At 40.8% G+C, this 16,705-nt stretch overlaps 1 protein-coding gene across 1 annotated transcript; it reads right to left on the bottom strand.

Moving 5' to 3' along the window:
- Positions 1 to 11,737: 11,737 nt before the first annotated feature.
- LOC147335080 (uncharacterized) lies at positions 11,738 to 14,583 on the bottom strand. Its single transcript, XM_086275922.1, has one exon. It carries the CDS (start codon positions 14,542 to 14,544, stop codon positions 13,441 to 13,443), a length of 1,104 nt encoding a protein of 367 aa, XP_086132048.1. The 5' UTR covers positions 14,545 to 14,583; the 3' UTR covers positions 11,738 to 13,440.
- Positions 14,584 to 16,705: the final 2,122 nt, after the last annotated feature.

A 16,705-nucleotide genomic window follows, 5' to 3' on the forward strand; every position in this document is an offset into this window, starting at 1 on the left:
ACAAAGGTTAAAGTACCACATGTGCTGTGGTGAAAGCTGCAGCTTTATTGATACAGTTAAAGACAAAAAACAAAAGGATTAATCACTCATGTAACTGTGTCACTATATATCAGCATTAACAGGACCTCAGTTTGGTGTTTCACTTAGCTGCTGATCTCAGACCTGCACAGCTTCCATTTTAAACACTTTATGTACTCAGCTGCATGAAGAGCACGTTTGAGTTTCTCTGACACAATTAAATAAAACCTGATGAAGGTCAAAGGTCGTCACTTGTATGTTGAACTACAAACTTGTGATCTGGAATTCTTTCACAGTTTTTTGCAGATAGTGTGTTATTTACCACAAAGTGATTCAAAGTTATTCATACCAGAGTAACCAGAGAGGATCATATGTTTTTAAATATATAAGTTTCTACAGGACTGAATATAATATCTTTATGTAAAAGTCCGGAGCCTCTGGGGAGTATCCGAGTATTTATAACATTACACAAACCAAAGGTCTCCATCACAGTGTTCATGAAATGCTGGGTTTATCCATCTCCTGGGGCGGGCCTACGGGGGAGCTCTGAAGATTTCCCTGTGAGGGAGCTGTTGGTGAAGGTCATGAGTCCTGCTTGATCAATGCGATGAGCTTCAGTGTTCCTGTTGTTTCTTAAATGATGCCTCTCTCAGTGGGTCAACAGAACATCTGGCACAGGACAGCTGTGATGAAAGAAAGGGAAGAAGTTTCTCCAAACCTTTGGACCCAGGAAACCCAGGTCTCCCTCACTAGTTTCTGTCCAGGGTGAATGTAGCCATTGATATAATATGGACTCTATTATTAAATGAAAAAAACAAATTACACTACACTACTGAAACATTCTGCTGATGTTTTTAAAGTTTCCATGTCACCAGGCTGTAGAGGGCTCTGAAGATTTAAACCGTTTTAGATCCATTACACTCACAGTCTTATGTTAAAATCTCAAAGGACAGCATTATATTTTTGATATTAACAGTAACTCTGAGCCTCTGTAGAGTGTGCAGATGATCTCATCGCTGTCTAAAAATGGATAAAAAAAAAACCCTAAGAAGTGCTGAATCATTCAATAACACAGACTATTAGAGTAACAGGTGTGTAGCATTTCTAACTAGCAACAAGCCTCCAACACAGTGCGTATGCTAGCGGCTAATCTAGCTAACGAATTAACAACAGAGTGATTTTAGAACTATAAAATGATAAGCTGTGTTTCTTTTTTTTATAACAGTGACATGGTTGTATTTACCTTAATTAAATGAGTCGTCAGTCGCGGTAAACCAGCAAAAAACTCGATAACAGACACCAGGCCCATTATAGCACCATTGAAAAAGAGGCTCTTGCCTTACTCCTTGCGTTACAGCATTTTGAGGTCTATGTCGGGTCAAGTGTGCTGCCTGTGCAGGTGTTTACCGATCACAACCCACTGGTGTTTCTTTCCCAAATGCGCAACTCCAATCAAAGACTTATGTGCTGGTCGTTGTTATTGCAAGATTTTAACTTGGAGATCAATTACAAGAAAGGGAAAGAGAACGTGTTGGCTGATGCCCTGTCTAGAGCACTTTCTCCTTGAATTAAACATTTTGGGGGTAATGTTAATTCTTGGGAAAGGGGGTGTTATGACTGTGATCGTAATCATGTGTGAATTTGAGTGTCCAGGTGCTCCTCCGGGATTGGTGCATCCAGGGTGGATGGCTCACACCGATTGGCTGAGGACTGGGAGGCAGCGGATAAGAAGAGACCGCCAGGGATTGCCAATTCATTCATCCTCGGCCCAACCCAACCGGCAGACCGTTCACTGTGTCAAAATATTATGTTAATGTAAGAGCATGTAGGGGTGGACCGCCTTTTTGTTTGATCAGTTTTCTCCTGGTTTTGTTAGGCAAGGAGGAAAGTGATTGTCATTTGGTTTAGTTCTTTTGAGTAGGTAAGTTGTGTTTATTCCTGAGATAGGTTACCTTTTGTTTGTTGTTTTGGCCTTGGGTTCACCCTGAAGTTATGATATGCTCCCTTCCTTTGTTTAACTGCACTTATTGTAAATAAATCACTGTCACAAAATATTAAGTGTGTGACGTGCTGCTTGGGGTTGGACGGGGATGGATCACCCTTTATGTTGTGGTCTGGCCGCGCCTAGACGGGCCATAACACTGGGCTACGTAAAAAGTGTAGAGGGGCATGTTTGCGGTCATGTCCAGCGGGTGTATGGGCGGGAGCGTTACACAGTCGGTCCACCTCAAGTCACTACTGCGCAGACTCTGGCTCCAAATTTGCAAGATGGCAGCCTCCACAAGTGGGATATTTCGGCTTCATTTTTGCACAATGGGAGGAGGCGGTGTCGCGTCATCCATCTTTTTTACAGTCATTGGTATGCACTAACACTTAGGACCATATAATAATAAATATGTCCGTGATGAAAGTTGGGCAGCACGCTAACGTCCTTACTCCACTCTGTATGCTCGTATGGGTCAGACCCTTTAACTCCTTTAATTTTTTTCCTCGTACTGTTTTTTGCCTTATCGTCAAGTCTGTCTTCATACGGACCTGCCGTGTTCTCCGTCGTTTTGTACATAACTGTTTTTGGGGCAAATAAAATGGAAGTAGGGATTAAAACCGCAGAATTAATGATTACCGGTGCTGGAAATACTAGCGCTTGGTGCAGTGTTTTGATTTTGTTGCCACTCGTACTTGACATGCAATGCGTGAAAGTCACGTGGTCTGTCAATCTCTATTTGTGCCACAAAACCAGCCAATCACAGACTTAAATGTAAAAAAAATCTGATTGGCTGTTTCGGTCTCCAATCACCTCGAAATGACAAAATGCAATATCAGACCATCATACCAGAATCCATTTCGTCCAAAATGCAAATGAGGCAGTGGCGAAGGGAGACAGAGTGGCGGATTTTGAAATATTAGTGTATGACATCTCATGAAAAAGAAAAAAAAAATAAAGCACTGAAACGTGCGCCGCTTTTCAGTATGGTTACTACCGTTTATGTCAGAACCAGATACCGGTACCCATCCCTATTAATGACGACATTAATCAAATGTGAAGCATAGTTTTGATCTTCTTTTACTGCTGGTTAAGTGAATTTTGGTCAAAGAGTGACAAAAACCTGCATCTGCAGCATCTGAGAGATGTTAGTTTTCAGCCCGTGTAGGGTGAGAAAACCGACATCTCACAGGTTCTGATGTGTCGGGTCCGCACTTTGTGTTTACGTCTTTGTTTTTACGTCTTTGTGTGGAATCCGTTTATCTGCTCACTTTTGCCGTTTTAGCTGTTTGGTGATTGTTGAAATGAAAGCTTTAACCTGAGATTCTGGCATTTCTTGCTAAATACATTAATATTTAAAAATGGATTGAGGATTTAATTAATTGATTTTGCTTTATTCAAGCTAAATTCGATTTTAATCAGAAATCACATAACTGAAACCCACCCCTAGTGGAAACAGGAGTATTTTTCAAACAGAACTTCTGTAATTAGGGAGCTTTCCTCATACCTTGCACCGACACCTTTTATCGCTTTTCCATGGCTGCTGCGGAGACTCAGGTCTTTTGGATTCTACTGGGGTGGCAACATCTCTGTTGGGGACAGGAAAAGACTGAACAGGCTGATCCTGAGGGCCAGCTCTGCTCTAAGGCGCCGTCTGGACACAGTGGAGGTGGTGAGTGACAGGAGAATGGTGGCTTAGCTGTCATCCCTGTTGGACATCCAGGAGACTCTGATAGCACTGAGCAGCTCCTTCAATGACAGGCTGCGGCATCCATGGTGTGGGACGGAGAGATATTGCAGGTTTTTCCCTCCAACTGCTGTCAGACTCTGAAAACTTGTCTCTGCAGATTACCACACGTGCAGACAGACAGACAGACACACACACACACTTGTAACCGTCACCCCGATTTCCTACTATGAAATCAAACAAAACAGATTTCATTTAATATTTTATTCCGTTTTATTCCATTAATATTATTCTGTTAACATTTTTCAGTTTTATCTACACAGTGCCAAATTGCAACAACAGTCACCCAATTGGGTAGCATACAGTGTTCAGGAGTAATGGAATATATGTACGACCATTACGTATTTAAAACAAAAAATATGAGTAACTGTATTCCATTACAGTTACCGTTTAAAAAAGGTGGTATTCAGAATAAAGTTGTTTTATTGAAATAAAGGAATTACACGGCGGTATTTTCCTGTTTCATATGTTGAGCTATGCTCTCTCTATTTTTTTTGGTAATTGCACACTGGTGGAAACCCAAACAAAACACGCATTAAGAGGCGCAAATGCCTGTGTCTCAATCTCACATCTCATAATGATGTAAAGAAATATTTTTTAAAATGATTTCATATAAAGCCAAAAGGCAGAGTGTTACAGGTATCACCCTAAAGAATGTAGCCTCATGGGCAGTGTAGTTCGTGCTGCAGGGAGAATGGACTGCTATACCCGTGTCTGTGAGCACCAGGGAGGGAGAAAAAGGAGAGTGTAAAAGTACGAGCTGTCACCGACCAGAAACAGGAGCTGGAACCATGTAAATATAATAACAACCACTGCAGCCAAAAAGAATGCCTGATGAGCCCAGTTGTAAGTATGCTATTAAGACTGGACGGTACACTTTTTTGTGTTTTCCTCTGAAACAATAAGTTCTGTTGGAGCAGCCTTTCAACGTCTCTCTCGTAATCCAACATTGTGGACCTCATACTGTACTGTACTTACTTACAGAGCAATTCAGGATGACAGTTTCAGCCACCCTGTCCAGTACCAAAGTCCCTCTGTATGCGAGTGAATGTTAGAAGCACTAAAAACCTTAGATAAAGTGCTTGTGTGAATGGGTATGATTGGGTGAATGCATGAGTTTTATAAAGCGCTTTGAGTGCTTATTGTCAAGGCTGTGTGCAGGCAGGCAGGATAAAGAACCCAATATGCAGACTCATGGAGGCGGAATTCAAAGTCCTCTGCTTTATCGTAGGCCAAGTTAAAAAAAAAACAAAAACGGAACAAAACTTAAACTGAGCCACGAACACTGAGAACAGAAACAGCCATGCCAGTCTGAGGGTACAACATGACACTTACAGAAAGGAACACGGGGCTTAAATACACTGAGGGAGTCATCAAGGAATTACAGACAGAAGGGGAACACAGCTGGGAGGAATGAGACCTAATGAGACAGGGGAGTGACGCTAGCAACACTGACATAAGACATAACCCTTCAAAATTAAACAGGAAACAACTCACGAAGACACAGACTTGACACAGAACTAAACCTACAGTCGTGGCCAAAAGTTTTGAGAATTACATAAATATTGGAAAAGTTGCTGCTTAAGTTTTCATAATAGCAATTTGCATATGCTCCAGAATGTTATGAAGAGTGATCAGATGAATTGCATAGTCCTTCTTTGCTATGAAAATTAACTTAATCCCAAAAAAAACTTTTCCACTGCATTTCATTGCTGTCATTAAAGGACCTGCTGAGATCATTTCAGTAATTGTCTTGTTAACTCAGGTGAGAATGTTGACGAGCACAAGGCTGGAGATCATTATGTAAGGCTAATTGGGTTAGAATGGCTGACCTGACATGTTAAAAGGAGGGCGATGCTTGAAATTGAAATCATTGTTGTTCCATTGTTAACTATGGTGAACTGCAAAGAAACACGTGCAGCCATCATTGCGTTGCATAAAAATGGCTTCACAGGCAAGGATATTGTGGCTACTAAGACTGCATCTTAACTCATTCACTGCCAGCCATTGGCAGTGAATGAGTTAAACCCATTGACTCATTCACTGCCATTGACGGCTATAGACGTCAATGAATGAGTTAATCAACAATTTATAGGATCATCAAGAACTTCAAGGAAAGAGGTTCAATTCTTGTTAAGAAGGCTTTCAGGGCATCCAAGAAAGTCTCCTAAAGAGGATTCAGCTGCGGGATCGGAGTGCCACCAGTGCAGAGCTTGCTCAGGAATGGCAGCAGGCAGGTGTGAGCGCATCTGCACGCACAGTAAGGTGAAGACTTTTAGAAGATGGCCTGGTGTCAAGAAGGGCAGCAAAGAAGCCACTTCTCTCCCAAAAAAAAAAAACCCATGAGGGACAGATTGATCTTCTGCAGAAAGTATAGTGAATGAACTGCTGAGGACTGGGGCGAAGTCATATTCTCCGATGAAGCATCTTTCCGATTGTTTGGGGCATCTGGAAAAAAGCTTGTCCAGAGAAGAAAAGGTGAGCACTACCATCAGTCCAGTGTCATGCCAACAGTAAAGCATCCTGAGAGCATTCATATCTGGGGTTGCTTCTCATCCAAGGGAGTGGGCTCACTCACAATTTTGCCCAAAAACACAGCCATGAATAAAGAATTGTACCAAAACACCCTCAAACAGCAACTTCTTCCAACAATCCAACAACAATTTGGTGAAGAACAATGCATTTTCGAGCACGATGGAGCACCGTACTATAAGGCAAAAGTGATAACTAAGAGGCTTGGGAAACAAAATGTTGAAATTTTGGGTCCATGGCCTGGAAACTCCCCAGATCTTAATCCAATTGAGAACATTGTGGTCAATCAAAAACCCACAAATTCTGACAAAGTCAGTGAAGTGATTATGACAGAATGGGTTGCTATCAGTCAGCATTTGGCCCAGAGGTTGATTGAGAGCATGCCCCATCGAATTGCAGAGGTCCTGAAAAAGAAGGGCCAACACTGCAAATACTGACTCTTATCATAAATGTCATGTAATTGTCAATAAAGGCCTTTGAAATGTATGAAGTGCTTGTCATAATATTTCAGTGCATCACAGAAACAACTGAGACAAAGATCTAAAAGCAGTTTAGCAGCAAACTTTGTAAAACTAATATTTGTGTCATTCTCAAAACTTTTGGCCACGACTGTACACTAAGGCACAAGACACATACAAGACACAAAACCTAAGAACAAAACCTGAATAAACTGTAACATGGAATTATACTAATAAACAACAAAGCATAACAAAAACATCAGATTACAAACCATAATACAAAGGAATATAAGAAACTGAAAATGCTGGGTTAAAATGACCCAGAACCGTGACACATTGAGAGTAGAAAAGCGCTATTTAAGAACCAGTCCATTAACCATTTATACCCAGGGAATGCCATACCCTGCATTTACAGATCCACAAAGAAGGTGTTCCACTCAGACCCATTGTTAGCAGCATAAACTCAGCCACTTACAACATCTCGAAACACCTTGCTACCATCCTAGCACCTCTTGTGGAGAACACCCACAAGAACTCCACCAACTTCACCGACAAGGTCCAGAAACTTACCCTGGATCCAGATGAAACTATGGTGTCCTTTGATGTAGTCGCTCTCTTCAATTGCATAGCTACTACGGAGGCAGTGGAGACTGTCAGAAAACGACTACAAGAAGACAGCACCTTGGAAGACACAACCAAATTCACCTTGCCAATCAGATTTGCACATTGTTGGACCTCTGCCTTACCACCACATATTTCAAATACAACAAGGGTTTCTACAGTCAAAAACTTGGATGTGCCATGTACTCCCCGGTGTCACCTATTGTAGCCAACCTTTATATGGAGAAGGTGGAAAGAAAGGCTCTTGGCTCGTTTAGAGGGAGAGTACCTTAATCAAAACCCAAGCAGTGGAATCCTTCACTGCTCACATTAATGCCGCGGATAAAAACATCAAGTTCACCAGAGAACACACAAAGGATAACTGTTTGCCATTCCTGGACTGTGCCATGCGCATTGAAGAGAATGGAAACCTCAAAATTTAAGTTTACCGGAAGCCCACACACACGGACCAGTACCTCCTCTCTGACTGACACCACCCCATGGAACACAAACTCGGAGTAATCAGGACTTTACAACACCATGCAGGAAATTTTCTGCTCTAAGCCTGAAGGGAAAAAGAAGGAACACACACACAAGGAAGCTCTTAAAACATGTGGTTATCCTAATTGGGCTTTCATCAAGTCAGTAAAGATGCACAGAAAAGAAGATGAGACATTAGCTAGGCAGGATAAGAAAGACAAAGGCAACAACATTGACATCCCCTATGTAGCTGGTGTATCAGACAAAACTCCTAAACACAAACTTAACAATGTAGTGTTGGTATTAAAAAATTTGCATTGCCTCAATAAAGGCATTAGACTATGTGTCCTTGGGGAGTAGAAAGCTGTAGACTTTCGCCCACGCTTGCCTGGGAAAATGTAGATAAGAGGGGACCATCTCTAGTGGACAGTTACTGAGACACAGGGTGGGCCATTTGTATTGTATTTGTATGCCATGGATCTCAAAATGGTGGTGTGCCCCTAACACTTTTATTACAGAAGCTTTCTCATTCTACAAGGTGGGCCATTTATATGGATACACCGTAATAACATGGGAATGGTTGGTGATATTAAAGTCCTGTTTGTGGCACATTAGTATATGTGAGGGGTAAATGCAACCCTCTTCTCCCACTCTTCACACACTGATAGCAACACCGCAGGAGAAATGCCAGCACAGGCATCCAGCATCCATAGTTTCAGGTGCTGCACATCTCGTATCTTCACACCATAGACAATTGCCTTCAGATGACCCCAAAGATAAAAGTCTAAGGGGGTCCGATCGGGAGACCTTGGGGGCCATTCAACTGGCCCACGATGACCAAACCACTTTCCAGGAAACTGTTCATCTAGGAATGAACGGACCTGGCACCCATAAAGTGGTGGTGCACCATCTTGCTGGAAAAACTCAGGGAACGTGCCAGCTTCAGTGCATGAAGAGGGAAACACATCATCATGTAGCAAATTCAAATAACCAGTGGCCTTGAGGTTTCTATTGATGAAGAATGGACCCACTATCGTTGTACCCCATATACCACACCAAACCATCACTTTTGTTGTTCCAACAGTTCTTGGAGGGATCCATCCAATGTGGGTTCATTTTGTTTGTTAACTTCACCATTCACATAAAAGTTTGCCTGAACAAAATCTTCTGTGTGAACTGAGGGTCATGTTCCAATTTTTGTTTTGCCCATTCTGCAAATTCTGTGCGCCGATCTGGGTCATCCTCGTTGACATGCTGCAGTAGCTGGAGTTTGTAAGGGTGCCATTTGTGGGTAGCTAATATCCGCTGAAGGGGTGTTCGACTAATGCCACTCTCCAGTGACATGCGGCGAGTGCTACGCTGTGGGCTCTTGCTGAATGAAGCTAGGGCAGCCACTGATGTTTCTTCATTAGTGACAGTTTTCTTGCGTCCACATTTTGGCAAATCCAACACTGAACCAGTTTCACGAAACTTAGCAATCAGTTTGCTAACTGTAGCATGGGAGATGGGTGGTCTCGTAGGGTGTCTTGCATTGAAATCTGCTGCAATGACCTGGTTTCTGCGTTCACCAGATATCAACACAATTTTGATCCGCTCCTCACGTGTTAACCTCTTCGACATGTCAATGGCTGTGAACAAAGAGAAACTTGTAAATAACTCATGAAAGAATAAAGTTACGTTGAAACCAAGCACACCATTGTTTTTCTTGTGACATTACCAATAAGTTTGATGTGTCACATGGCCCTCTTCCTATTGAAAAAACAAAAGTTGTATCCATGATGGCCGACTTCTAAATAGCCACCATGGTCACCACCCATCTTGAGGAGTTTGCCCCCTCACACATACTAATGTGCCACAAGAAGGACTTTAATATCACCAACCATTCCCATGTTATTACGGTGTATCCATATAAATGGCCCACCTTGTAGAATGAGAAAGCTTCTGTAATAAAAGTGTTAGGGGCACACCACCATTTTGAGATCCGTGGCAACGTGTCATGCAGGACGCATATCCCTTATAGAAGTAATAAAGCGTTAAATGGCCTATTGAGCAGTGTTTTGTCTTCCATTGGATGCCTCTGAGGAATCAAAAGAACTCAGCGAAGTGTTGATATTTACAATAGTGTAGAGCTGGGCGATAGAACGATAACGATATGTATCGCGATATAACTTTTACTCGATAGAGAAATTAAGCTATCGCGATAGACCTCGCCGCTCTTGTCCTCTTTAAAAAAAAATAAATAAATAAAAAAAAAAGGTCAGCCGATCCAAATTCAGTAGCGCAGAGCCGAACCAATAACAGCCGCAGCGTCACGTCGCGTGACTTGTTACGTACAGCACAAGTGCCAAGCCGCACGTGTGTTTGTTTGGGAAGCAGCCAGCGGGTAATGGAGGAAATGAGTGTGCCGACTAGAAAAATCAACCGAAGAGAAAACAGATGATGGTTCCAATGCCGGAGAGATTGTCGAACGGAAGAGCCATAGAAGTTCCGTAGTGTGAAGGTATTTCGGCTATTTCAAGTCTGACAAAAAACAGAGTAGCGTGCACTGTAAATTGTGCTGAAAGCAAGTCTGGAAATACAATAAACTGGTGCATGCATCACACTGTGCGCCACGTTATTGTTTCGGTGAAATGAATTTCTACAATACTGTTACTGTTAATTCTACTCTCTGCAGTGTTTAAATGCTTACATATACACACAGTTACTGTCCGTCCACACATACGACTCGGTTCTGCTTCTATGCCCCAGCTTTGTTTACTTTTTCCCACCGAGGCTTCTAGACTTCTGATTGGCCAACATTTCTGCACGGTTAGGAATCTAGCGCCACCTGCTGCTTTGGCATGTTCATAGCAGCGTTTTCCTTCATTTCTGCCTTTATGTGTGGACGGGATTATTTTTTAAAACGAAAACGGAAAATCTCCGTTTTCAAAAATACCCGTGTACGTGTGGACGTAGCCTCAGTCTCTGACTGGAAGCGCTAATTCGTCATTCGGCTTTTGTCAGACTAAAGTAACTGTTAAAACTGTTTGAAAAGCTAAGCTATACAACAAGGAGAGATTGAGAATTTCCTTTTAGTTCTCAGTTTATTTGATATTGACAGAAGTTAGTCAATTTTGTCTGTTCTTCTGTAAAACAAACTAAGATTTATTTTTAGAATTAATATTTTGTTTCTAAGTGGAATTGACAATTTAGTCTGTTTCATTTGTTCTATTTTGAAACTTAAACGCTTTAGCGGCTGCCTTTTGTGTAGTTTGCAATATTTGCCTTTATTTATCTGAAAAAGTCTCATGTTCCTTAAGTACATCTACCCTGTTGAACTTATTATGGGAAATAAATATTTAAAAACAAGCTGCTGATAATTTCACATTTTACTTGTGAGCAACGGCACATTTAAATCTTACAAATATAGTTATTTGGCTTATATCGTGATAGATATCGTTATCGCCTGAAATGAAAAAAACATATCGTGATATGAAAAAATCTCATATCGCCCAGCTCTACAATAGTGTATGCAGTAGTGTAGCGAGGAATTCCCAGACCTCTACATTGGATAGACCAAACAACCACTTCATAAATGCATGGCACAACATAGAAGAGCCACCTCAATGGAACAAGATTAGGCTGTCCATCTGCATCTAAAGGACAAAGGTCACTCGAGGATGCCAATGTTCACATTTTGGACAGAGAAGACAGATGGTTTGAAAGAGGAGTGAAAGAAGCCACCTACGTCCACTGTGAATAATTATCTTTGAACAGAAGAGATGGTTTACGACACCAACTGTCTGCCATTTCTAATCCAATTTTGAGATCCCTTGCCAGACGCCTTAACAACCACGGTCAGAATACGGTCCTCTCAAGTTAGTATTGTCATGATGGTACTGAGTGACAGACAGAAGAAAGGACTCACAGACAGGGAAATAAACGCAAAGAGGCAGATTTATTGTTGTAGCAAAAAAATACTCTCAAACACCAAAACATACAAAAATACTAATAAACAAAACCACACACATACACAACCCAAGAACTGGAGGTTTCATTAGGAACATAATAATGATGAAACAAGAATAGGTATGTCCCAACTGCTGAACACAGAAACTAAAACTAAGAAACTAAGCTGGGAAAAGGGCAAACTGGGAAGACAGAAGAGCAACACCAAACGCAGTTCAGACACAAGCATTTCATTGCATATCGTAGTTTGTATGACTGTGCATGTGGCGAATAAAATTAAAACTTGAAAGTAAAACAAACTTGGAGAAAAGGTTGATAAAACAATGTGAAAAAGAGGGTGTCAGGTTTATATTGTTGATTGTCATTTATGCTTAGAAATATTTACTCATATATGCTTAAGAGTTTATAGTCGATGTCATATTGATAGGGGTCTGATCCTTAGTAGTCTACAAGGCTTTGTGTGCATTCCAGAGTGTTCTGGCATTCACACCCACATCCTGGGAGCATGGGAGAGGTCGTACCTTCTTTTATTGTTTCATGGTAGGATAAACACATCTATATCTGTTTTAGTATAAGTGCCTTATGTTTAGATGGACTGCTGGACTTCCAGACCAGCAGGTTTAGGGAAGTCGTTTATGGGGTCACATTCTGACCCCACACACACACATACCTACTCACACACACACAGACAGTACTCTTTGTTCACATATATACCTACGTAAGACGTCATGTGTTAATGAGCCTATGCATATTCATGTAACCTCAATAAAAGAGCAGTGTTACGAGGGAGCAGACGAGAGCAACTGGAGTCGGGCGAAGGAATGGCGCTTGTCCAGTTCTCTCCCGTGCACAAGAATCATAAAGAACTTTACCTGCTTGTGTCTTGAACGTTCCAGCAAATAGGTTTATGCTACAAACCTATCAGAGGGAAGATATGATAACAGAACCTAAAGACTAGAAATTACAAATATTACATAAAGCAGAAGAACAAATACAAGAACAGAAATAGAAATAAACACTAAATATTACAATATTCAATAAAACTGAAGCTAGAAACCGCCAATGCCCCAAAGCACAAAACACTGGGTCAAGACCCAGTACTATGACAGTTATAGGAGTCTGCAATCTTAAACTTAACCTCCTAGGACATGGCATCCACATATGTGGACATCACATTTTGGGTTATTTAGACCAAAATACTAAATTTTGCTTTACAAGGGCCTGATATCCACTTACCAGGACATTATACTGCTACTGTTCTATCAAAATTGTAAATGAATATCCTCATATGTGGCTTATTTTTCTTAAAAACAAAAATAAGGTAAAAAAAGAAAAAAAAAATCTGGTAATTCTTTCTTTTGATGTTCTTGGGCCCCAATATGCCCAAATATCAAAGAGAAATTAAAAATGCATGCCGTGGAAGAGTTCGGGTCTTAGGAGGTTAAGATGATTGACCAGGACGTCCAAAAGAACTTTGTCAGAGCAATGTCACATTGGTCTGCCAGTTTTGTCATAGCACGACATATAGTGTGGATTTTCTGATGACTCAATAATATTTGTTATAAATGAAAGACTTTCCACAAATTTCACAATTACCATAATTCAACACACACTATAATTGCAGTGTGAACGATCAGATTTTTTTTGAATGTGTACATAGAAGTAACAGCCTTTTAGCACTGACTGCTTAAAAATGAATTAACTCCAGTGTGGATTAGTTGATGATTTCTTAAAGTATCCATGCGACCAAAACCCTTTCCACACTGACAACAGACAAATGGTTTAATGCCAGTGTGGATGGCCTGATGTTCTTTTAAGGTTGTATGCAGAGTAAAAGATTTTCCACACTGATCACAGATGAATGGTTTCAATCCAGTGTGGATGAGCTGATGTTTTTTTAAGCTGCCACTCTGAGTGAAAGCCCTGTCACATTGATCACAGCTGAATGGTTTAAATCCAGTGTGAGCGAGCCGATGTTGTTTTAAGTTGCCATTCTCAGTGAAGGTCTTTCCACACTGATCACAACTAAATGCTTTCAATCCAGTGTGGATGAGCTGATGTCTTTTTAAGCTTCCACTTTGAGTGAAAGCCCTGCCACATTGATCACATCTGAATGGTTTAAATCCAGTGTGGATGAGCTGATGTTTTTTTAAACTGCCACTCTGAGTGAAAGCCCTGTCACATTGATCACAGCTGAATGGTTTAAATCCAGTGTGAGCGAGCTGATGTTGTTTTAAATTGCCATTTACAGTAAAAGACATTCCACACTGATCACAGCTGAATGCTTTTAATCCAGTGTGGATGAGCTGATGTTTTTTTAACTTGCTATTATGAGTGAAAGCCTGTCCACACTGATCGCAACTGAATGGTTTAATGCCAGTGTGAACGAGTTGATGTCTTTTTAATTTGCCATTGTCAGAAAAAGACATTCCACACAGATCACAGCTGAATGGTTTAAATCCAGTGTGGATGAGCTGATGTTTTTTTAAGCTGCTACTCTGAGTGAAAGCCCTTCCACACTGATCACAGCTGAATGGTTTAATGCCAGTGTGGACGAGCTGATGTATTTTTAAACTGCTATTACGAGTAAAAGCCTTTCCACACTGATCGCATGTAAGGCTTCTGTTCCCACTGTCAATGCGCTGTCGTCTTCTGGCCTGCTTCATAGTGGTAGAAGTCTTCTCCACAGGGATCACAACAGGTTCATCTTTACTTGCAGGAACTGGTTGGGTTATGTTGCAATCATCAATGGACCGAGGTTTCGACATGCTTTCCATTCTTTCGCCTACAATGACAAAGAACCAAAACAGTCACATGCAGTTATGGAACGACCAAACCTACAAAGTGTACATATGACGCCACATTGCATTCTTAGAACCTTACTTCAAATTAAGACCATACTTCCAAGAAAGAAAATCCACATATGCATTTACGCATCTATATACATCTACATACTTATATACAGACGTGGACAAAATTGTTGGTACCCTTCGGTCAATGTAAGAAAAACTCACAATGGTCAAAAATAACTTTAATCTGACAAAAGTAATAATAAAGTTTTTTTTTTTATAAATCTTAACCAGTGAAAGTCAGCTGAATTACTTTAAAAAATAAATGCATGAAACAGGCCTGGACAAAAATAATGGTACCCTTAGAAAAAAATGAAAATAATGTGACCAAAGGGACATGTTAATCCATGGTGTGTCCAATCTTGTAATCAGTCAGTGGGCCTATATATAGGACTCAGTGTGTTGATTGATGACATGGTGTGTATCCCACTCACCATGGACCAGAGAAAGCAAAGGAAAGAGTTGTCTCAGGAGATTAGAAAGAAAATCATAGACAGGCATGTTAAAGGTAAAGCCTATAAGACAACCTCCAAGCAGCTAGATGTTCCTGTGACTACACTTGCACCTATTATTCAGAAATTGCAGATCCATTGTACCGTAGCAAACCTCCCTGGACATGGCCGCAGGAGGAAAATTGATGACAGATCAAAGAGACGGATAATCTCAATGGTAACAAAAGAGCCAAGAAAGGCTTCTAAAGAGATCCAAGCTAAAATTCATACTCAAGGAACATCAGTGTCAGGTCACACCACCTGTCATTGTTTGAGCCAAATTGGGCTACATGGGAGACAACCAAAGAGGACTCCATTGTTGAAAACAAATTATAAAAAAGCCAGACTGGAATATATCAAACTACATGTTGACAAGCAACAAAGCTTCTGGGAGAATGTCCTCTGGACAGATGAGACAAAAACTGAACTTTTTGTCAAGGCACATCAGCTCGATGTTCACTGACAGAAAAATGAAGCATATCAAGAAAAGAACACTGTCCCAACTGTGAAACATGGGGGAGGCTCGGTTATGTTCTGGGGCTGCTTTGCTGCATCTGGCACAGGGTATCTTGAATCTGTGCAGGGTACAATGAAATCTCAAGAATATCAAGGGATTCTGGAGAGAAATGTGCTGGCCAGTGTCAGAAGGCTTGGTCTCAGTCGCAGGTCATTTGTCTTACAGTAGGACAATGACCCAAAACACACAAACACCCAAGAATGGCAAAGAAGGAAACATTGGACTATTTTGAAGTGGACTTCTATGAGCCCTGACCTCAATCCTATTGAGCATCTTTGGAAGGAGCTGAAACATGCAGTCTGGAAACGGCGCCCTTCAAGTGGGCCAAAATACCTGCTGAGAGGTGCAGAAGTCTCATTGACAGTTACAGGAATCGTTTGATTGCAGTGATTGAGTCAAAAGGTTGTGCTGCAAAATATTAAGTTGTGGGTACCATAATTTTTGTCTTGGCCTGTTTCATGAATTTATTTTTTAAATAATTCAGTTGAAGCATAGTTGAAAAGCAATATCTGACTTTCATTGGTTAAGATTTATAGAATTTTTATTTATTATTACTTTTGTCAGATTAAAGTTATTTCTGTGCCCATTGTGAGATTTTCTTTCATTGACCAAAGGGTACCAACAATTTTTTCCATGTCTGTATACCAGATGCTGATGTTTACTTTCCTTTTGTCATTTATGTTGGAAGTGATAACAGAGCTGTTAATTTGGTTCACAAATCCCTCAGTCAGAACATTTATTATATTTAGATGGAAGCAAGCGAGTTAACTCCTTGGTAACTTCTAACTTAGTTAAATGTCATAAATTCCGTGTTCATGGATGTTAAACTTAATTGTTACACCTGGTAGAACAGCCACACTCATCTTTTTATTGATGGTGAAAGAATTTAGACAGTTTTTCAGCTCTCAGTAAGGCTGCAGTGGTCATTTGACTTTGGGACCTGCACCAGAGTTTGGGCCCAGACATGGCTAATGACATCAGACATAAAGACTGGATAGTGCTGGTCTACCAAGTCATAACCAGGTCACTAATAGGCAAGTTAATTAATACAGTTGATACACTTTAAAAAACAAAACAGGTT

Source organism: Aulonocara sp. 'chitande type north' Nkhata Bay, linkage group LG3 (genome assembly GCF_057382095.1).
Source record: "Aulonocara sp. 'chitande type north' Nkhata Bay isolate Kocher_YH1m ecotype deep benthic linkage group LG3, A_spYH_male_GT1.1, whole genome shotgun sequence".
Lineage (NCBI taxonomy): Eukaryota > Metazoa > Chordata > Actinopteri > Cichliformes > Cichlidae > Aulonocara > Aulonocara sp. 'chitande type north' Nkhata Bay.